The sequence below is a fragment of the Elaeis guineensis genome, chromosome 13 (assembly GCF_000442705.2).
Source record: "Elaeis guineensis isolate ETL-2024a chromosome 13, EG11, whole genome shotgun sequence".
Taxonomy (NCBI): domain Eukaryota; kingdom Viridiplantae; phylum Streptophyta; class Magnoliopsida; order Arecales; family Arecaceae; genus Elaeis; species Elaeis guineensis.
Window position 1 is genome coordinate 57888683 of NC_026005.2, and position 22994 is coordinate 57911676.

The 22994-nt window shown below is 36.8% G+C and overlaps 1 protein-coding gene and 1 long non-coding RNA gene across 2 annotated transcripts; both read right to left on the reverse strand.

Annotated features, from left to right (window-relative positions):
• Nucleotides 1-331: 331 nt before the first annotated feature.
• LOC140853069 (uncharacterized) lies at nt 332-1837 on the reverse strand. Its single transcript, XR_012136146.1, has 5 exons — nt 1572-1837; nt 942-1486; nt 752-844; nt 551-667; nt 332-469 (listed from the first exon to the last, which is right to left on the reverse strand). It is a non-coding gene; the product is annotated as an uncharacterized lncRNA (long non-coding RNA).
• Nucleotides 1838-2052: 215 nt separating this feature from the next.
• Nucleotides 2053-6814, reverse strand: LOC140853136 (uncharacterized). The gene is made up of 8 exons (XM_073247230.1): nt 6701-6814; nt 5637-5741; nt 3930-5504; nt 3490-3764; nt 3107-3307; nt 2927-3014; nt 2612-2844; nt 2053-2536 (listed from the first exon to the last, which is right to left on the reverse strand). The coding sequence occupies exons 1-8, from the start codon at nt 6812-6814 to the stop codon at nt 2053-2055; spliced, it is 3075 nt and encodes a 1024-aa protein (XP_073103331.1).
• Nucleotides 6815-22994: the final 16180 nt, after the last annotated feature.

The window sequence follows — 22994 nt, forward strand, 5'->3', positions numbered from 1 at the left end:
TGACTTAATTACATCATCATGCAAATGACTTATACAACTACTAAAAAGTTTAGAAAAGCTTTTATTTAAAAAAGTTTAGGAGGACTAGTTTGGTATACATTCGAGAATCTTTGGATAATCTTTTTGTGGATCATATTTTAACATATAAAGATCCAGTATCATCTTCTTTCTATGTTCTTGGGCAGATAAAAAGTCTTTATACTTTATGACCTCTGGTCAGTCCATAGAACCAACAACTAATGCAAAATTGAGCAATGAGATAGATTCAAAGAAACTTAAAGATGAAAAGTCATAGAACCTCTTCTTGCACATTTTCATTATACCTAACTCTCTTAGATGGTGCCTTCTTTCCAGCAACTTTGCCACGAAAATAACCAGACTTTTGGCCAAGTACTTGCAGTAATATGTCATCACGAGTCATTTGGGATTCATTCTCTTGTGTTTGTTGAACAACCTCCTCAAGTTGTTCCTACAATAGATTATCAAAGATTAGATGCCAAAATAATGCATAATGAATTTTAAGAACAATAAGAAAAGTTTTTTAACTAACATGGATCTCCTTGGATTTAGGGTCAGACCATACTAATTCTCCTTCTTTATTTTTCTTAGTGTGCTGAATCAACCAAACCTGATCTGGTGGTACTTTTTCACCTGTTTCTGGATCCCTCTGAAATGAATCACAAAAACATAAGTATTTTATTTAGAAGTTTCTAAAACTATATTAAATCTTTAATTTATTCTAAAAATTTACAGTTGATTCTTCAACTTCAGCATAAGATCGGGTGCCACATGTATGCTTAGTAACTAGCTTTGCCCTATTTGCTGCATTTCACTTGCTTACTTTCTACAAACAATTGATACATGCAACTAACATCATCTATAAATCCAAAATAATGATGTTAGTTGTTTTAAATATAAATTAAATTTTAATTTGCAAAAACCTGAAAAGCATCAGAGCTGAAGTATGCCATCATATATTTCCAATCTTCTGGAGTAACATCTTCAGGAATATTAGCCAACCTCTCCTCATCAGTTCTAAATTTCTTATATAAATCATGCAAGTGATTTCTCCAACCTCTATAAAGTCGTTGCATGGTGTCCAAGACAAAAGCACATAAACGATATTCATTCCTATCATCTTCCATCTTAAACTTCTCCTAGAAGACACAAACAATGTAAATTGTATGTTAATATATATAAATAGAAATAAATAAGATACTAAAATCAATCATAAATATTTAATTTACCTTTACTTGTAGCCACATTCGCTCACCTACTCTATTTGCCACATCTGGCCAATTTTTTGCAGTTAATGGAGCTTGTGTCCTGACAACATAATCACAAAAATTGACAATATCTCTAGCATTTTCTCCTACTGCTCTCAGTATATCACGAGGGATGCTAACTTTTAATGGTCCATTCTTTGTTCTCATATCAACCTTAATACATTTGTAACGCCCACGCACATTCTTACTTGAAACAGTTGCTATAGAAAATAAATTACAATTAGTATAACTAAATTTAAGTAGAATAAATTAAAAGTTTCAGCTATAAATAAAATATTATTATACCAGCATTACCACAATGACTAGAAACTCTTGGTTGAGTTTGAAGTTGCTGTCCATGGGATTGACTTGGCTGCAATTCAAGCATCTGGTCTTGGTGTTCATTTGTCTGCTGGTTTTGTTGGTCCCAAAGTTGTGCCTCTTCTTGTGATTGATTTCGCCGCAGCCTTTCTCGATGAGGTGATGTAACTTCATTTGTTTGAAATCTTATATCAATAACAAGGCGTTGTCCTCGTCCACCAATTTGTGCACCTCTTCCTCTACATCTAACCATTTCCTAATAAAAATAATAAACAAGCTTTTTAGTAAAAGTTCAACTAATTATCAGCAACATCTACTAAATACACAAAAAAATATGAATATGCCATCAGAAGATACAAAAATAACATGAACACAATAAAATGATTTAAATTAAAATACCTGTTGGTCATCACATAATGTTTCTTCTTCCAACATGATAAAAAATAAAATTCTAATTACAAATTGGCTAATCATCAGGACTATATTCATCAGAACTGTATTCATCATGGTTGTTTTGATCATCATCTGTTTCACTTTTAGCTTCTTCTTCTATCTCATCATCATTAATAAAATCATCTAATGTCAGATTCTCTCTATTTGTGTCATTGTTGGGTGAAAAGCTTTGTGGTTGAAGATCATCTCGATGTAGCGCTCCTATCAACTCATCATTGTTCATGACTTGGCCATATTGAAAATTTTGTTCTTGTTCCTCTTGTTGGTAGACATCATCTTCGATCAAACTATCATCATCATCATCATCATCTGCATCATTATCTACAGATGGCACATCATAAGCATCACGTGGATAAGTTTTTACCACAACAAGCCAATTGCTATCAACTAAATCTTCTACATAGAACACTTGTTGAGCTTGAGAAGCCAACACAAAAGGCTCATTGGTGTTCAAAGATCCATGGATATTTACGCTTATATATCCATAGTTGTCAACCCTATATCCTCATCCCAATCGGCCAACATCCCACCAGTGACATTTGAAAAGAACTACTTTTTTATTTTCCACATACAACAATTCAAAAATATCTTCCAACACTTCATAGTATTCTTTATCAGCAGATGTATCATCTCCTTTTACAAGCACTCCACTATTCTGACTTTTTTGCCCAATTGCACGATCTCTTGCATGAAATCTAAATCTATTGATAATGTAAGTTTCATATCTATGAACTATTTTGAACGGTCCAACAGCCAAGCTTAGAAGATCTTCACTTGCTTTGCCTTTAGCTTTAAGCTTTGAAACCTATTTAAGATGAATAAATTAAGCCATTATTAGCATAAATAAAAGTAACTTAAAGTATTTACCTATATTATATGATACCTACACGTTCATAAAACCAATCTGGAAATTCCTTGTGATGTCTAGCCAGGACATTTCTTGAGCTCACCTCTTCCAATTCTTTTTTATGCTCCCTATGAATGACATAATTAATCAATAATAAAGATGATTGAAGTAGAAACAAAGTTCTTTGAAGATTTTCATAATAACAAGATTTTGTTCTTACTCAATATATGGCCAAACTTCCTCACAGTTTCGAAGAACATATGCTTGAGCTTGTGTAAACTCCTGAGCATTAAGCTCATAAGACTTAAAAGCTCCTTTTGCACAGCCATTTTTGGCAAAGATTGATAGTCCTTGGTATGAAGTAGCTCCATCATCATTTCGTGGGACTCGATTAAATTTTGTTTCAACACTATTCAAATACCTAGAACAGAATGTAAGGCATTCATTTGCAAGATAACCTCTTGCAATTGACCCCTCTGGACGAGCTTTGTTTCGGATATAAGACTTTAATATTCGCAAATATCTAGATTCAAAAGATATTAACTAAGTCAAAAATAATACAAAAAAAAAATTACATTTAAGTTTTAAAAATTTAAGGATTACCTTTCAACTGGATACATCCATCTATATTGGACCGGTCCACCAATTTTAGCCTCGCTTGCCAAGTGAATTGGTAAATGAATCATAATATCAAAGAAAGCTGGTGGGAATATTGTTTCAAGTTTACACAGAGTCATAACAATGTCATCCTCCAACTGTTTTAGATCTTGAACTTTTAACGACTTTGAGCATAAGTTTCTAAAGAAGTTACTTAGCTCAATCAATGGCTCACAAACAAACTTAGGCAATAATCCCCGAATGGCAACTGGAAGTATTTGCTGCAAAAGGATATGATGGTCATGGCACTTTAACCCAGAAATCTTCTTCTCATTTATATTCACACATCTTGATATGTTAGAAGAGAATCCATCAGGGACCCTTAGATTAGATAAGAAATTACAAAAGGCTATCTTCTCTTATGGGGATAATGTATAAGTTGCAACTGGCATCTTCAATTTATCATTTTCAATATAAGGATGAAGATTATGCCTAATATTCATATCTACAAGGTCAAAACGGCCCTTCAATGTATCTTTTGTCTTTCCTTTTATATCCAGCACAATTCCTAAAATGTTAGAAGAAACGTTTCTCGCAATATGCATCACATCAAGATTATTGCGTAATTTCAGATCCTTCCAATAAGGCAATTGAAAGAATATACTCTTCTTCCTCCAATTGTAAACATCATTAAAATCATCACGCTTACGCTTTTGACCCTTCCCAAAAGTAACTTTTTTTAACTTACACAGCTGATCCAACACATCATCACCAGTTAGTACCTTAGGTGCATCTCTATATTCATATTTTCCATCAAAAGATCTTTTATTACGTCGCCATGAATGATTTTTGGGTAAGAACCGATGATGCCCCATGTAACAAATCTTACTTCGTATTGAAAGAGAGCAAGTGTCTTTGTGGCAACAAGGACAAGCTAGTTTTCTTTTAGTCATCCATCCAGACAAATTACCATATGCGGGAAAATCATTAATAGTCCAAAGGACAGCAGCATGTAAGTTGAAATTTTGTCGTGTATGAGCATCATATGTCTCTACTCCTATATCCCATAACTCCTTCAACTCTTCAATTAAAGGCTGCAGATACACATCAATGTCATTTTCAGGGCACTTAGGACCTGGAATAAGAAGTGTCATCATAAAATAAGGATCTTTCATACACTGCCATGGAGGTAAATTATATGGAATCAAAACAACTGGCCATATACTATGAGGGGTAGACATATTTCCAAATGGTTGGAAGCCATCACTTGCAAGACCAAGCCTAACACTCCGAGGATCTACAGAAAAAGACTTGTACTTATCATCAAAGGATTTCCAAGCGAATGAGTCAGCTGGATGTCTTAATATGCCATCATTTATCCTTTTCTCCTCATGCCATCTCATGTCCTTTGCAGTGATTTTAGACATATACAACCTCTGGAGTCTTGGTTTCAAAGGAAAATAATGTAAAATCTTGTGAGGGATATTGCGCGTTCTGCCTTGATATTTCCAGTGGGATAAGTTACATACAGGACATATGATTGCATTGGCATGCTCTCCCCAATATATAACACAATCATTCAAGCATGCATCTATTTTTATATATTCAAGTCCCAAATCCTGAATAAGCTTCTTAGCTTCATAAAATGAGTTTGGAACTAAGGCACCATTTGGAAGAACTTTCTTAAAAACCTTCAGCAACTTATCCATTGATGTATCACTCCAATTATTTGAACATTTTAAATGGAGTAACTTCACAACAAAGGATAATTTGGAGACCTTGTCACACCTAGGATACAAATTTTTATCGGTATCTTTAAGCAACCTGTAAAAGGCTGCTGCTTCCGAATTTGGTTCTTGGGGTTCATATCCTTCATTCACATCATCTCTTTCAACATCAGTATTTATGAAAGCACATGCATCATGAACCATTCCAATTAAGTCATCATAATCTGTATTTTCTTCCTCATCTAAATTGTCTCTACTATTAGCATTGCATTCCTCTAAATTTTCCTCAATTGTCTCACCATGATAAACCCAATGTTTATAACTTTTCACAATTTCATTTCAGATCAAGTGAGCCCTCACTTCATGTCGGCCCTTAAAGACTGTATTTCTACACTTAGTACAAGGACATCATATTCTATCACTAACAGTTGACTGACCAAAAGCAAAGTTAAGAAACGAATAGACTCCATTTATATATTCCATACTTGCTCTGTCATTAAGTTTCATCCAGTTCTTATCTGACATTATGTCCTGCACATTATAATAGACAATAAAATAATATCAACTATAATAAAATGAGTTGTTATGGTAAAACTACAATCAGCAGGTAGCGTAAGAATTAGAAAGATAACTGAACATAGAAAATTGAGGTTCGTAAGATGCTTATTTTAACAACAAATATATAATTTAAAGCCCTATATACAGTAGTTCATATTCATATCATCAATAGAATAGAGCTCCATAAATTGAATCGAAAAGTCTCAAAAAAAATTATTCTGGCCCCATATGAGAGTTCAGAAAGGTGGAAATTAGCCTACTGCAAGTCTCACACCATGGATTCAGTATCATATTCATATGGATAATATCCATAAGCCAATTCATGAAGGAAATGAAGAGGTATAAATCAAAAGTTTGAGTAGGCCAAAGAGTTCAAACCAAGGGGGAAACGGGATCTAGACAAAAATACACAACCATCCTTGCCATGCTCGATTTTAAACTAGCTAAACGAATTAGCACCCAGTCCTTTCTGTCACTAGCTTGATCTGTTATTTATATTTCTCTTTTCAGAATAAAGGTATCATGAAGAAGTATTGTGGGTGATGTATGATGGTGAGCGAAAGCTATAAGGGAGAAAGAAAGTCTACAAATAATTTCCTCCATTGGTTTTGCTTTGCTTGTAAGCTAAGGGAGCAAGAAAAGTTTACTTTAAAAAAAACAAAAGGGAACAAGGAGAGTGTGCCAAATCATCATTTGCTTCACTTGTATACAATCATACCTGCAAACATATTATAAATACAGAGGACAACCAAATAAGATTTGTAATCAAGGTTTATGTAACCATTTTTTATGAGGTGTCCATGCTAATAAATCACTTCCCAAAGTAGGTTAGGGAAGGATTTGGGTCCAAATATCTCATAAAACAACCAAGAACCTTTACCAAATAGATAAGTTGGTATCTTTAACTAAATGAAAAAGAAAAACAAAGGTACCTCCAATTTGTCCTCACTTTTAAGGACCAGGGGAGGGTTGGCTGTTGAAATTTGCATCACCCGAGTGGTGCCCCATCTTACTTCTAGAGCAATCACAAGGAGAGCAGTACCCATTCTCTCAGATTAATCAAGCAGAAAATTATTAATACAGTTGAACTATTCAATCAGTCTAAGCTTTTGTATGGTGACATTCCTCCATCCTATATATATTCTCCTGTATTTATTCAACCCATATCACATGTCTGGATCTTACATCTGAGACTCACTGCCTGATGAACAGATTGGTATCATATTCATATTATCATGAGAACACAACTCCATAAACTGATAGTTAGGAGCCAAAAAAAAAATGGACCTTGGAAGTCTGACACCATGGATTTAGTATCATATTCGTATTATCATTTGAATAGAACTCCATAAATTGAAAATAAAGAAACCAAAGAAAAATCTTTTCAATCAAAAATCCCCAAACCCTACAAAATATCATGCTTCTACCCAGATTAGCTCTCCAAAACCTCAAGCTCACATCGCTGCAACTCACATAAAATCCCATATCATCGGAACCTCAAAACCCCTCTAATATCCTTAAATGCTCTCCTTCTCCATAGATCTCCAAAAACAGATAACGAAATGAAAAGAAAAAGATGCAAAAACCAGAGGAAAATGATCAATCCATGAGGGAAAAGGGCATACCTTTGATTTTTTCTATCCGTCCTCTGTTTCATCTATTTTTTTGATATTTTCTCTAGATTTTCCTTTATTTTTTATGAGGCTTAATCAGGTGGGGAGGCTTGGAGCGGCCAAATGGAGAAGACGAGGGGTTTTGGGCCTCTTTCCCATGAAACCAAGAATAACACACGAAGATTGGTTTCTCAGCGACAGAAAATTTTTCATTAAATGAGCATTAAAAGTACTTAAAACAGATTATTGCTCCTAGATTGATTTTGATGACTACAAAATAGTTGGAAGGGATACAAATAATTTTTATGTGAAAAAGACCTTATGCTCTACAGGGGCAAAATCATAATTTCATCAAAACTCTGATTTGATAGCATCATCGTGTAGAACAAATGATATGTAATCTATTGGTGAAAGTTTCATGGTTTTTGGACTTATATTTTTGGAGTTATGAAGGTTTGAAGTTCATGAGTCGACTCATGAGTCAACTCATGAAACTATGAGCTGATTGGCACGCAAAGATTAGCCATGGCACGCTGGTTTTCTGGCTTGGCACGACCTGTGAGTCGACTCATGAGTCGATCCACAAGGCATGAGTCGACTCATGAGTCGACCTCTGCTATTTTGGGCCAAGAAAATCCAGAAACCCAATCTCTGGACTTTGCAACAGAGGTTGCAACAGAGGTCGACTCATGAGTCGACCCCTGAGGCATGAGTCGACTCATGAGTCGACTCATATGACGGGATTTGCCTGTAACGGGTAGTTTTTGGCCAGATTTGGTTGCTTTTTAATGCTGCTTTTTGTGCTCTAACGGCTCTTTTTCTGCCTAGTTTGTTTTCCCTTGTTTCTTAAGACTATAAAAGGTTTCAAAAGGTGGAAAACAAAAAGAAGAGAGATCCAAATATCCAAGAGGCATTCAAGTGATTTGAAAAGAGAAAATCAAGAGCATTCAAGAGGGCATTCAAGTGCATTCAAGAGAAGGTTTTTCAAGCCAACTACTCAACATCATTCAAGAGCTCATTTAAAGCCTTCAAGAAGCCATCAATCAAGCTCACCAACTCCTCAAGCATTTACTTCATCTCTCATCCACTTTGAGGAAATCCAAGAGGGGCTTCTTCATTTGAGTAAAGCGTATTTATTGTTATATTCGCTCACTTAAGGAGCTATTCTTGTACTTATTTGTGCTCTAAACTGATTTTATCTTGTGAGTAATTATTTTTGTTTTGGAGGGTTTCCAAAACAAGGAAAGGTTGATCCGAACCTGAAATCGGAGTGTATTGGGTTGGCTTGTACCCGGAAAACAAGTGGACTAGCTTGGGATAGCTAGTGTCGGAGTTTTCGACGGTTGTATTCGGATTGAATACAAAGTATAGTGGATTGGAATTTCCAAGTAGGAGCTTGGGGAGTGGATGTAGGTGCAAGGTTGGCACCGAACCACTATAAATCATTGTGTTTGTGGCATGCTTTATTGTTTCTCTTTAATTCTCCATTATATCCTTGCATTCTTGTTTTAAGTAATTAATCTCAAACTAAAGTCTCTCTCCTCATTCATCAAGCTTTTGATATATAATTTTTACAAGTAATTAGTTAAGCCTAAAATTTTTAAAACCCAATTCACCCCCCCTCTTGGGTTGCATAGCTGGGCAACAAGTGGTATCAGAGCCCGGTGCTCTAGCCCTTCTTTGATCTAACAATCAAAGAGCCAAAGATCTATGGCAACCCACGTCGGCACTTCTCTAGCCGAGGGGCAATCTACCAACCGACCTTCACTTTTCAATGGGTCTAACTACACCTATTGGAAAGCTCGGATGAAGATTTTCATACAAGCACTAGACTATGATATGTGGAGTATCATAGTGAACGGTCCACACACACCCACCAAGATAATAGATGGTGAGGAGTCAACCAAACCCGAAAGAGAATGGGATGAGGTTGATAAGAAATTGGCACAGTTAAATGCTAAAGCTATGAATGTTCTTTATTGTTCACTTGATGCAAATGAATTTAATCGCATTTCTACCTGTGCATCTGCTAAAGAAATATGGGATAGGTTAGAAATAACCCATGAGGGAACAAATCAAGTAAAGGAGTCTAAAATAAACATGCTTGTACATAAATATGAGTTATTTAAAATGGAGCATGATGAGTCCATAACTGCTATGTTTACTCGCTTTACTGATATAATTAATGGTTTGAAGAGTCTTGGCAAATCTTATACTAACAGTGAGCTTGTAAGGAAGATTCTCAGGTCATTGCCAAGAACCTGGGAAGCCAAGGTGACTGCTATCCAAGAAGCAAAGGACTTGAACACTCTACCTCTAGAAGAGCTTCTTGGATCCTTGATGACTCACGAGCTTAGCATGAAGCAACATCAAGAGGATGAAGTCAAAAAGAAGAGAACCATTGCCCTCAAATCCACAGCCTCTCCTGATGAAGAAACTGATGACACAGAAGATGAAGAACAGGATGAAGAAATGGCACTCATCACCCGAAGATTCAAGAAGTTCCTAAGAAAGAGGAAACAGGGGATGAGAAAGAGACCTTTCACAAAAGGGGAACAAAGCAAAAAGAAAGAAAAAGATCAACCCCTTATATGCTATGAGTGCAAGAAGCCGGGGCATTTCAAATCCGAATGTCCACAATTGAAGAAAGGTCCCAAAAAGTTCAAAAAGAAGGCAATGATGGCCACATGGAGTGCGAGCGACGACTCAAGCTCCGATGAGGAGACCTCAACAGAACAAGCCAATCTGTGCCTTATGGCACACGATAATGAGGTAATTTCTGAAACCCCTAGTGAATTTACTTTTGAAGAATTGCATGAAGCCTTCAATGATTTAATTGATGAATTGAAGAAACTAGGAATGAAAAACAAAGAACTAAAACTAAAAAATCAGTCTTTAGTAAAACAAGCAGAAAATCTTTCAGTTGAAAAATCTACTTTGCTTCAAGAGAACCAAAGCCTAAAGAATGATATTAATAAGCTGAAACCTATAGTAGATAAATTCACCTTAAGTTCAAACAAACTAAATATGATTCTTGAAAATCAAAAGGCCGTATATGATAAGGCCGGACTTGGCTATAATCCCTTAAAGAAACAAAAATTTCTGAAAAATATTTATGTAAATTATTCAAGTAACAAGCCTACCAATACTACTTGTTTTAAATGTGGTAGAATAGGACATAAATCTTACACTTGTGCAAACATAACCGTAAAGAAAATATGGGTTCCAAAAGGAACCATCTTGACTAACCAAAAAGGACCCAAGAAAGCTTGGGTACCTAAAACAAAAACTTGATATTTGTTTGCAGGTGTGTCTAGCATCCCATGGAGAAAACAGGAAATGGTATCTGGACAGTGGATGCTCGAGACACATGACTGGTGATGAATCACAATTCATCACGCTTGATGCTAGGGATGGAGGGATGGTCACCTTTGGAGATAATGGCAAAGGAAAGATCATCGGGATAGGTAACATTGGTATCACTCCCTCCAAATATATTGAAAATGTTTTGTTAGTTAAAGGTTTAAAGCATAACTTACTTAGCATTAGTCAATTTTGTGATAAAGGGTATAAAGTAGTTTTTGAATCATCTGTTTGTATTGTGACTAGTCCTATTAATGATGGCATCAAATTTATAGGACATAGACATGGCAATGTTTATATGGTAGATCTAAATGATTTAGCCAAATTAGACATGCAATGCCTAGTATCCTTAAATGCTAAAGTTAATGAGACTAGTTGGCTTTGGCATCGTAGACTTGCTCACATTAGCATGCATTCTCTTTCAAAATTAATTAAGAAAGAATTAGTTCATGGCTTGCCTAAACTGAATTTTGAAAAAGATAGGATTTGTGATGCATGTCAATTAGGTAAGCAAACTAGAGTTTCATTTAAATCCAAAAACATTGTTTCAACTTCTAGACCATTAGAGCTTTTGCATATGGATTTATTTGGACCAACTAGAACCACAAGTCTAGGAGAAAAACGATATGGTTTTGTAATAATAGATGATTATTCACGTTTTACTTGGGTTTTTTTTTTGGCACACAAAGATGAAACTTTTCATATTTTCACTAAATTTCATCGAAAAGTCACTAATGAAAAAGGATTTTCAATTCAAAATATTAGAAGTGACCATGGAACTGAATTTGAAAATCAAGACTTTGAAAAATTTTGTGATGAGAATGGAATCGGCCATAACTTCTCTGCTCCTAGAACACCCCAACAAAATGGGGTAGTTGAAAGGAAAAACAGAACCTTAGAAGAAATGGCCCGTACCATGCTTTGTGAAAGCAACCTTCCAAGATATTTTTGGGCGGAAGCTATTAACACAGCATGTTACATTCTAAATCGTGCTTTAATTAGACAATTTTTTAAGAAAACCCCCTATGAACTTTGGAAAGGAAGAAAACCAAATATTGTATATTTTCATGTTTTTGGTTGCCGATGTTTTGTATTAAATAATGGCAAGGAAAGACTTGGTAAATTTGATGCAAAATCAGATGAAGCAATCTTTCTAGGTTACTCCTCTACTAGTAAAGCTTTTAGAGTTTTTAATAAAAGAACTTTAGTAGTTGAGGAGTCCATTCATGTTGTCTTTGATGAATCTAACGATCTTCCTTCAAGGAAGAATGAGGGTGTTGATGATGCAGATCCATTAATAGAAGGTATGAAGGAGATCACTCTGAAATATTCAGCCACTCCAGAGGACAAGGAACAAGAAGACAAACAAGATGAGATAGGTGAGGAAATTCAAGAACAACCTCAAGGTACAAATGACCTACCCAAGGAATGGAGGTATGTTCACAACCACCCTAAGGAGTTAATTATTGGTGATCCTATGCATGGTGTAAAAACTCGCTCTTCACTTAGAAATGTGTTTAATCATTGTGCTTTTGTATCTCATTTTGAACCTAAAACTATTGAAGAAGCTGAAAAAGATCATAATTGGATTAATGCAATGCAAGAGGAACTTAATCAATTTGAAAGAAATAATGTTTGGACTTTGGTTTCAAGACCTAAAAACTGTTCAATAATTGGCACAAAATGGGTCTTTAGAAACAAATTAGATGAGCATGGTAATGTAATTAGAAATAAAGCAAGATTGGTTGCTAAAGGATATAATCAAGAAGAAGGGATTGATTTTGATGAAACCTTTGCACCAGTAGCTAGATTAGAAGCCATTAGACTTCTACTTGCATATGCTTGCTTTATGAAATTCAAATTGTTTCAAATGGATGTTAAAAGTGCATTTTTAAATGGATTTATTGCTGAAGAAGTTTATGTAGAACAACCCCCTGGATTTGAAAATCATGCCTTTCCTAATCATGTTTTTAAATTAAATAAGGCTTTATATGGATTAAAACAAGCACCTAGAGCATGGTATGATAGACTAAGCAAATTTTTACTAAATAATGATTTCTCAAGAGGCAATGTGGATACAACTCTATTTATTAAAAGAAACCAAAATGATATGCTAATTATACAAATTTATGTTGATGACATAATTTTTGGGTCTACTAATGAATCTCTTTGTCAAGACTTTGCTAAGCTTATGCAGGGAGAGTTCGAGATGAGCATGATGGGAGAACTCACCTTCTTCCTCGGACTCCAGATCAAACAATCAAAAGAGAGAATCTCCATCACCCAAAGCAAGTACACCAAGGAACTACTCAAAAGATTTGGAATGGAGAACTCCAAACCCATTGGCACACCAATGAGTCCCTCATGTAAGCTTGACAAGGACAATGAAGGTAAATGTGTAGACTTAAAATACTATAGAGGTATGATTGGATCATTATTATATTTAACTGCAAGTAGACCTGATATCATGTTTAGTGTTTGTTTATGTGCTAGATATCAATCTAATCCTAAAGAATCTCATTTGAATGCTATTAAAAGAATCCTTAGATACTTAAATGGTACTCAAACTTTAGGGTTATGGTACTCTAAGGACTCACAAATAGATTTATTAGGATATTCTGATGCTGACTTTGCTGGATGTAAATTAGATAGAAAAAGCACAAGTGGAACTTGTCAATTTCTTGGAGTTAACCTAATCTCATGGTTTAGCAAGAAACAAAATTCGGTAGCACTGTCTACGGCTGAGGCCGAATACATTGCAGCCAAAAGTTGTTGTGCTCAAATCTTGTGGATTAAGCAACAACTCGAAGACTTTGGAATTAAACTTAATGAAACACCAATAATATGTGACAACATAAGTGCCATAAATCTATCTAAAAATCCTATTCAACACTCAAGATCCAAACATATTGAAATAAGACATCACTTCATAAGAGAACATGTTCAAAACAAAAATATAATTCTTGAATATGTTTGCACCGAAAATCAATTAGCTGATATCTTTACAAAGGCCCTTAGTGAGGATAGATTCTGTGAAATTAGGAGAAATCTAGGAATTCTTGATCCTTTTGCCTAAATTAATTTTCAATTTCCAATGATTTATTGTCAAAATTTCCTAAAGCTCAATTTCCAACACCTTTCTTGGTCCCAAAAGCTCAAGTTTTTCATTCTAAAAACTCATATTAGAGCTAAACTCCTTCTCCCCAAATTTCAAATTTTTCTGGAATTTATTCACATTTTTCCTAATTTTCTGAACTTCATGAGTCGACTCATGAGTCGACTCAATGGCAAACTTGTAATTCCCAGCAACTTCCAACGGGCTGAAGGGTTTATATCTTGAATTACTGTTCGTGAGCCGACCCTCACGCTCGTCTTCCTCCTTCCGAAATCCATTCTCCCTTCTCCCATTTGCTCCATTTCCAAGGCTTGAGCTAGTGGAACTCCTCCCGCCTCCTCTCCACCGCAAATAGCCACTCCGGGAAAGGTTCTTTTGTGACCTCTTCCCTTGTTCTTCACGGTTGGAGCGTGCCCTAGCACTCCACCGTCCCTCTCAAATCCACTCATTCTCTCCTCCAAAACCTCAAATTCCTCTCTTATAATCCTTCCTCCACTCCTTCACTTGCTCCTCAAGTCTCCTCGCCTGCTATTGAAGAGGGTATGGCACCAAAAATGAAACTTCCCCAAAGGAGAAAGTCTGTCCGGGAACTTGAAGAAAGTGTCAGAAGGAAAAGACAAGCGGCACAGTCCTCCTCTGCTCCCGTTCCAGCTTCAGTTCAAGGTCCTTCACAGTCTTCTCAAACTCCCAGTAAGAACCCTCTCTCAGATAGAAAAGTAGAAACCGGGAAAAACATTGACTTCCGGTTCTTCGAAAGTGAGGGATTTTCTTTAGCAAGTAAGATCAAAAATCAGGGATGGAGCTTTTACTGTTCACTCAAAGAAGCCACCTTTGTTGACCTTGTTAGGGAGTTTTATCAGAATCTTATTTATGGAAATGGGTCTGTAACTTCAACTGTGAAAGGGATTGATATCTGTCTGGATCCTGTCATTTTAGGAGAGATTTTACACTTACCTAGTGAAGGTTATGCATACATGGAACTCCCCGTGAAAGAAGAAGGTATAAGTGTTATACTTGGAGGAACCTACCAAGGGAATTTGAATAAACTAGAGGCCAAGATTTTACCTATAGAAATGAGAATCTTACATCAAATGGTCACAAAACTTTTCTTCCCTAGGAGTGGTAGGCACGATCTTCTGTCAGGCAGGGACATATGCATTATGTTTCACATTATCACAGAAACCCCCCTAAACCTCCCAGCACTTATGATAGAGGCCATGAGAGAGACTCTGAACAGATCTAAGGCACATTTGCCTTATGGTATGGCCCTGACTAGAGTTTTCAGGAGGTTTGGAGTTAGTTGTGAGGGGGAGGCTCCCACCAAACTGTCTCATGTTGATACCTTCAACCTACACACCTTGCATCGAATGGGGTTCACAAAAAGTGGTGGTGGTTGGATCAGGGGAGCTGAGGAGAGAACAGAAGAAAGAGCAGAAGAGAGAACAGAAGAAAGAGCAGAAGAGAGAGCAGAAGAAAGAGCTGAGGATACAGCAGAAGTCAGAGCTGAAGAAGAAGAAGGTCCATCATCTCCTGTTCATGACTTCAGGGCAGCTTCACCAGATATACAGTTCTTTCCGGATCCAGAGGCTGGCCCTTCTGAGTTTACCAGGATACCCACACCTGTGCATCAGCCAGAGAGCAGAGCACCTCTGCCAGAGTTCACACTGTCCGATTATCAGATTGAGCGGATTGCACAGCGTATGGTCTCTTTGATGTCGAGTCAGATGAGCAGTACTTCATTTGTACCAGGGGCTACTTCTACTGATCAGACTTTGACTCCCCACATCTCCACAGTATATCAGATGATGGCAGATCAGTCCATGAGGATTCAGCAGCTTGAGGACACTGTTCTGAGATTGACTGGCAGAGTTCTCGAGTTACAGGGGCAGGTCTTCGATTTGGCACACCCTCAGCCTCAGGAGTCTTCGATTGAGGTCACTGATCTCACTGCAGAGGCCGGCAGACTCAGAGGAGCTCTTGAGGGCGGTTATGAGTTACTGAGGAAGGAGATCAGAGGATCAAGTGAGCAAGCTACTACTCAGTTCACTGCACTTCTCCAGGCTGTCTCCAGGGCACTGACTGTACTTGACTCCATCAGACTTACCCTTTCAGTTCAGTCCCTAGCTTCTCAGCGTTCTCAGCCACCCAGTTCCTCCCGTTCGCCTGCTCGTGCCAGTTCTTCCTCTCGTGCCAGAGGCAGACGGGGTCGAGGACGCATCTCAGATCCAGATCCATCTGATCCTTATCACATTTCTGATGATTCTGATCATTGATCATTTCTAGATCCTAGGTCTTAGTGTTTAGTCCTCTCTAGGATCTGTATTTTTGGGGCCATGTATTGACATGAGCTAGTTGACTTTGTATGTTACTTTTTATGTTACAATCTATGTACTGAAACAATTATGGCTTTACCTTTGGAATGATGATTATCTTACTTTGGTCATATATTCTCTTTTGTGAAATATTGTCTTCTCTTTATGGTATCATCATTTTATGATTGCTGTTAATAGTTGCTTCATTAAGGGGGAGCAAACCCTACAAGAGAAAAAATTAAAGAATGCTTCAGAAAAAGGACTTAACCTTGTTTGATGATGTCAAAAAGGGGGAGAAATTAAACACAAAGAAATCCATCAAAAGCAAACACTACAAATTATGAGAAATTAATACATTGACAATTTTAAGTACAAATGCTAAATATAAGTACAAATGCTAAATATTCTGCAAATAAGTACCTTTTAAAATTACTCATACTCTGATTTGCTGTAAACCATTGAATATGCTTTGATAGGCTTTCAAATTCCAAACCCACTCTGATATATTGAATACATTGCTCTAATACTTTGACAATTTTACTACTCCGATACATTACTCAATTTTACTCTGATATATTGAAAAACTGTTTTTATTACTCTGATACTTTGCAAAATTTTTCTCTGACACTTTGTAAAATTGTTTTCCCTACACTGATACATTGCAGGATTTTCATTTCTCTTGCTCTGATACATCTTAAACTTAAATGATCTAATACTCTTTCCAAATCAACTATTCAATATGCTTTGGCACACATGACTAGTTTTGAGAATTGAGAAAATTTTTTCAAAATACAGTTTGCTCTGATAATAAAATCAAATTTTCTGCTCTAACACCAAAACAATTATCCAATGAGCATATCTTCCAATCTTTAAGCAAATGGACAAACTATTTATGCATATAACCATTTATTTCACATGCCAAAAGAATCATACTCTTTTCAAGCATATGCACCTAAAATGCAATCTGTTGAAATTCATGATTCAGAAAAATGCTTTTGTTCAAATGTTTTGTCATCATCAAAAAGGGGGAGATTGTTGCTCCAAGATTAATTTTGATGACTACAAAATAGTTGGAAGGGATACAAATAATTTTTATGTGAAAAAGACCTTATGCTCTACAGGGGCAAAATCATAATTTCATCAAAACTCTGATTTGATAGCATCATCGTGTAGAACAAATGATATGTAATCTATTGGTGAAAGTTTCATGGTTTTTGGACTTATATTTTTGGAGTTATGAAGGTTTGAAGTTCATGAGTCGACTCATGAGTCAACTCATGAAACTATGAGCTGATTGGCACGCAAAGATTAGCCATGGCACGCTGGTTTTCTGGCTTGGCACGACCTGTGAGTTGACTCATGAGTCGACCCACAAGGCATGAGTCGACCTCTGCTGTTTTGGGCCAAGAAAATCCAGAAACCCAATCTCTGGACTTTGCAACAGAGGTCGACTCATGAGTCGACCCCTGAGGCATGAGTCGACTCATATGACGGGATTTGCCTGTAACGGCTAGTTTTTGGCCAGATTTGGTTGCTTTTTAATGCTGCTTTTGTGCTCTAACGGCTCTTTTTCTGCCTAGTTTGTTTTCTCTTGTTTCTTAAGACTATAAAAGGTTTCAAAAGGTGGAAAACAAAAAGAAGAGAGATCCAAATATCCAAGAGGCATTCAAGTGATTTGAAAAGAGAAAATCAAGAGCATTCAAGAGGGCATTCAAGTGTATTCAAGAGAAGGTTTTTCAAGCCAACTACTCAACATCATTCAAGAGCTCATTTAAAGCCTTCAAGAAGCCATCAATCAAGCTCACCAACTCCTCAAGCATTTACTTCATCTCTCATCCACTTTGAGGAAATCCAAGAGGGGCTTCTTCATTTGAGTAAAGCATATTTATTGTTATATTCGCTCACTTAAGGAGCTATTCTTGTACTTATTTGTGCTCTAAACTGATTTTATCTTGTGAGTAATTGTTTTTGTTTTGGAGGGTTTCCAAAATAAGGAAAGGTTGATCCGAACCTGAAATCGGAGTGTATTGGGTTGGCTTGTACCCGGAAAACAAGTGGACTAGCTTGGGATAGCTAGTGTCGGAGTTTCCGACGATTGTATTCGGGTTGAATACAAAGTATAGTGGATTGGAATTCCCAAGTAGGAGCTTGGGGAGTGGATGTAGGTGCAAGGTTGGCACCGAACCACTATAAATCATTGTGTTTGTGGCATGCTTTATTGTTTCTCTTTAATTCTCCATTATATCCTTGCATTCTTGTTTTAAGTAATTAATCTCAAACTAAAGTCTCTCTCCTCATTCATCAAGCTTTTGATATATAATTTTTACAAGTAATTAGTTAAGCCTAAAATTTTTAAAACCCAATTCACCCCCCCCCCTCTTGGGTTGCATAGCTGGGCAACACGGATTAAAAATGCAGAACAATCCCATCACAGGGGTCGACTCATGGGTCGACTCATGCCTGGGGGTCGACTCATGGGTCGACCTCTGTGGAAAAACATCAGAAAATGAGAAGGGAAGCACGGTTCTGTAAAATTGGCCTAAAACCCGCAGAGGTCGACTCATGGATCGACTCATGCCTTGGGGTCGACTCATAAATCGACTCACAGGGTGTGCCAAGTTTGTGCCATCCAAAAATTCAGCGTGCCAATCATCTCATATGCCATGAGTCGACTCATGGGTCGACTCATATTTTTCAAACATGAATATCTTTCAAAATACAAGTCCAAAAATAATAAAATTTTCACCAATGGATCATAAATCTTTTGTTCTATCATTTGATGCTTTCAAATCAGGATTTGGTAAAATTATGATTTTGCCCCTGAAGAGCAATAAATCTTTTTCAAGCGAAAATCAATAGTACCCCTTCAAATGCTTTGTAATCATCAAAATCAATTCAAGAAGCAACAAGAATGGGCATATCTATACAAAAAGACTTTTGGTATTAGAGCCGGGGTTTTGAGTTCTAACTTTTAATATAGTATGACGGCCTCCTCCAAATCCAATCCAATGTGCACCAGAATATTTTCTTCAATGGAGTTATCAATTGGAAGGGTGCCAGTTGTGAGTTCTCTCACATCACTACTAATAGGTGTGAGGGTTTTTGGGATTGAGTACTTATGAAGAAGTGGTAAACATGAAAGAGATGAAACATTTCGTTCCTTCTTCTTCTTCTTCCTCTTCTTTTTTTTTTTTTAGAGGGCAAAGAAAGGGCTTCCAATCAGGGGTTTGGTGCTTAATATTTTTTTATTTCAGTGATGAGTAAATATTATCATTGAATTTTTTTCTGTGACAAGAAAATATTTTCTGTGACAAGTAATTATTGTCACCAATGCCTTTTAGTGACAGAATTTTAATTCTTATCATGAATAATATTTTATTTTTCTAACTAATATTTTAGTTTTTTGCACTTTTATTTAGTGACAAGTTCTAGTGACAAGAAAAAAATTTTTGTCACCAATAATTAATAATCTATGACAAGGATATTTGTTTGTCACTAAAATAAATCAATTGATGCTAATCAGTGATGAGCATGATTTCTTGTCATAGAATACTTATTTTCAGTGACAAAAATTTTTTTTGCCACAAAATACTTGCCACTATAGATAAGATTTCTTGTAGTGATACTTGATATCGCTATCATCCCAGAAATAGCATATCGTTTGGTCGCGAACTAGTTTAAAGACTACGCGATAAATCCTCTTTTATCGATCAAAGTAATCCTAAAGACTTCATTACAACACAGCATTTGTTAGAAGATGTAACCTTGTGATAAAAAAGATCAAATAACTTTTATTATTGATCAATTCATATCCATTTATAATTAGCACAATCATCAAACGATTGGCTTTAGGACACAATTTCTAATATCTCAGTCATCCACTGCAGGGCTAGACACAAGCAAAAATTGCTCTTTTCACCTATGAACGAAGGAATAAGCATCCTTGATCAGAGGAGAAACCCTCTCTCTGGGAAGAAAAATACCACCAACCCTTGGAGTAAGGATACCTCTTAACGGTGATAAAAGAGTGAAAGAGATCAATAGATGGCCGGATACTAGCCATGACACAAAGGATCAAAAAATCTACCATGAACCTAAAGGAGTTCGGAGCAATGGCACAAAAGGACAAATCATAAAAATGGAAGATGTCAAAGATGAAGAGATGAATGGAAAACCTTAAGCCTATCCGGAGTGACTCTTCATACATGGCAAGTCGACCAGAGGATAGGCTATCTACGTGCTCGCTTGTCCTGGGGAGTTCAAGATCAAAATTGGGAGGGATCCTGTACCAAATTCATATCCGACTCAAATCATCTGGATTCAACACAGAGCTATAACCACTGAGACCTAGCTTGCTCTGCTCGATCATTTTCAAACAAAAAAATTGAGAGGATGTCTAAAGAAAAAAGGGAAGGATAAAAAAATAGATGGACGAGAAAGAAAACACACCTAAGAATGAAGGAAGGAGATAGAAGAAGTGAAGCAGTCATCAGGATCTTCAAAAACCCCTCTGAAGGATGCATTGTGGAAGAAGAAGGAAAGCCTCTTGTTCCAAGAAGCTATAGTAATGGAAGAAGAGAAAGGAGGAATCGAAGAGCCTCGCGTAGTCGAAAAAGCTAAAGCCAGGCACCTCCCCTATTTATAGCCAAGAGAAGATAACATCTGGATATCGAATCATTTCTTCCCCAACAAATCATAGGACATTGTTGGGAATAGTGTCCCAAAGCCAATCGTCAGTCTGTTGACAATTGTGCTCTTTTTATATTAGTATATAAATTATAAATAAATAAAAATTATTTTGATATTTTTCATCACAAATTGTTTCATCTTCTAATGAACTCTTGTGTTGTGGTGAAGTCCTTAGGACTATTTAGACTCAACAAAGGAGGATTTATCGTTTAGTCCTTAAACCTGTTCGCGACCAAATAATACATTGTTACCAAGGACAATAATGTTTATCGAGCATAGGTCGTTGTGTGCCATATAGGTTGGTTGTCCTCTTAACCAAGGAGTGTGGAGACACTGGTATGGCATACAGATGAGATGTAAGGGTACATCTGCACTGAACGTGACCGATTCCGGAGCTATCTCTGCTGTCAAGATTTGCTCCGATGGGATATGGGTATAAATATCCCTCCGACCTGAGACCGCCATGGTGACTTGCAAGCAACTCACTGCACTTAGGTACTGGACTACCTGAATTTCTAATTCAGTAACGGAATGCTACTGGGTGTAGTCAAGTACTTGACTTGTCGGTGCGTGTGTCAAGATGAGATTGACCACTCCAGCTCAGGAGCTGTGTATAGTCATGTTTTAATTTAGCAAAACCTTGGCCAGGGTAGTCCTAGTGAGGAGTCACAGGACTGATTGAGTTGAGCACGACTCGGATGATCTGATCAGGGTTGACAGTTTAACCCTGAGTCATCCTAAACACAGGGGTCAAAAGGGATGAATTATACAGTAACAATATTTACGTAGGTTCTGAGTATTGCGATTATGACTATTCAACTTATCCGAATGTCGGGTACCATTGCTAGATGGTCACTTCGATTAGTACAGGAATTGGTTCCTGTGCTACCGGCTTAGGTTCAAACCTGTGGGGTCACACACATTAGAGGTTCCTATCTGATCTGATGGCTAGTAAAGAGTCCTACGTGTCTGAGATTCTATGATCAAGAATCAAGATTCTCTGATCATGAGTTCCACACATTTTGGGTACTGGGGTCAAGAGTTCCACTGGTTTGGGACTTTTTGATCAGGATTTCATATTGATGAATTCTAATGTCCGATTGTCCATCGAATTTGGACTTAATATTTATGAGAGGTTTAATTAGTGATTTGATCACTAATTAACTCAATTTAATGGAGTAATTATTTTTGGATCAAGTCCAATTGAATTGGATTCAGTTGGGTTTGACCCGATTAGGTTAAGACTTGACCTAATCGTTGAGATGGTTTTGTCCCTGATTTGATCAGGGGTTAGGCTTAGTCAATTCTTGATTTGATTAGTTTTTTATTGAGCCTAATTAAACCTAATTAAGTTGGGTTTAATTTAGTCTAATTGTGCTTAACCTATTTTGATTAAGTTGGTTTGATTAAGATTAAACCATAATTTGAATTCAAATCCCTGTGCCACCTCATATCTCAGCGCCCATTTGAATTCACGAGAAGCAACTTCTCATGAATTTTCTCTCACGCAAAGCCCTTCCCACACCCCACATTTGTACACCATATAGGTGGATAAGGATGGTTGGTTGGCCATTCAAATTCAAAAGAAAGTTTGAATTTGAATGAGCAACCAATCCATACGCCATGTCCTTATCCTCTTTAGCACCCCATGTTCTACACGAGAAAGTGTTTCTCGTATAAACTCTCCATGGACAAATGAAGCCACACCCCTTCTCTTCTCATGCCCAAGTGGATAAGGATGAGTTGATTTGCATTTGAATTCAAATTTGATTTGAATTCAAATGTGCAACCACTTATCTTTATCCTCTCACGCGGATAAGACACGTTCTACATTGTTTTAAAAAGAGGAGAAGGATGGGGTGTGCGTAGAATTTTTGGAAGAGAAAGCCTGGGGCGTGAGGAAGCCTTGTGCATGAGGTGAAGGTCCAAAACCTTTCGAAAGAAAAAGAAAGAAAAGAAAGAAAAGTGGGCACAGGGTTTTCAGTGAGTTCCCTAGGGTTTCAGCCTGGGGTTCGGGAAGTGAGAAGGTGAGCTACGAGTGTCGTGAGCCCACCAAATTTTATAAAAAACTTCATCAACTTTTCAAGCACACTTGTTGATGATTCAGAGTATCTGAGGAGTCGGCAGACATCGA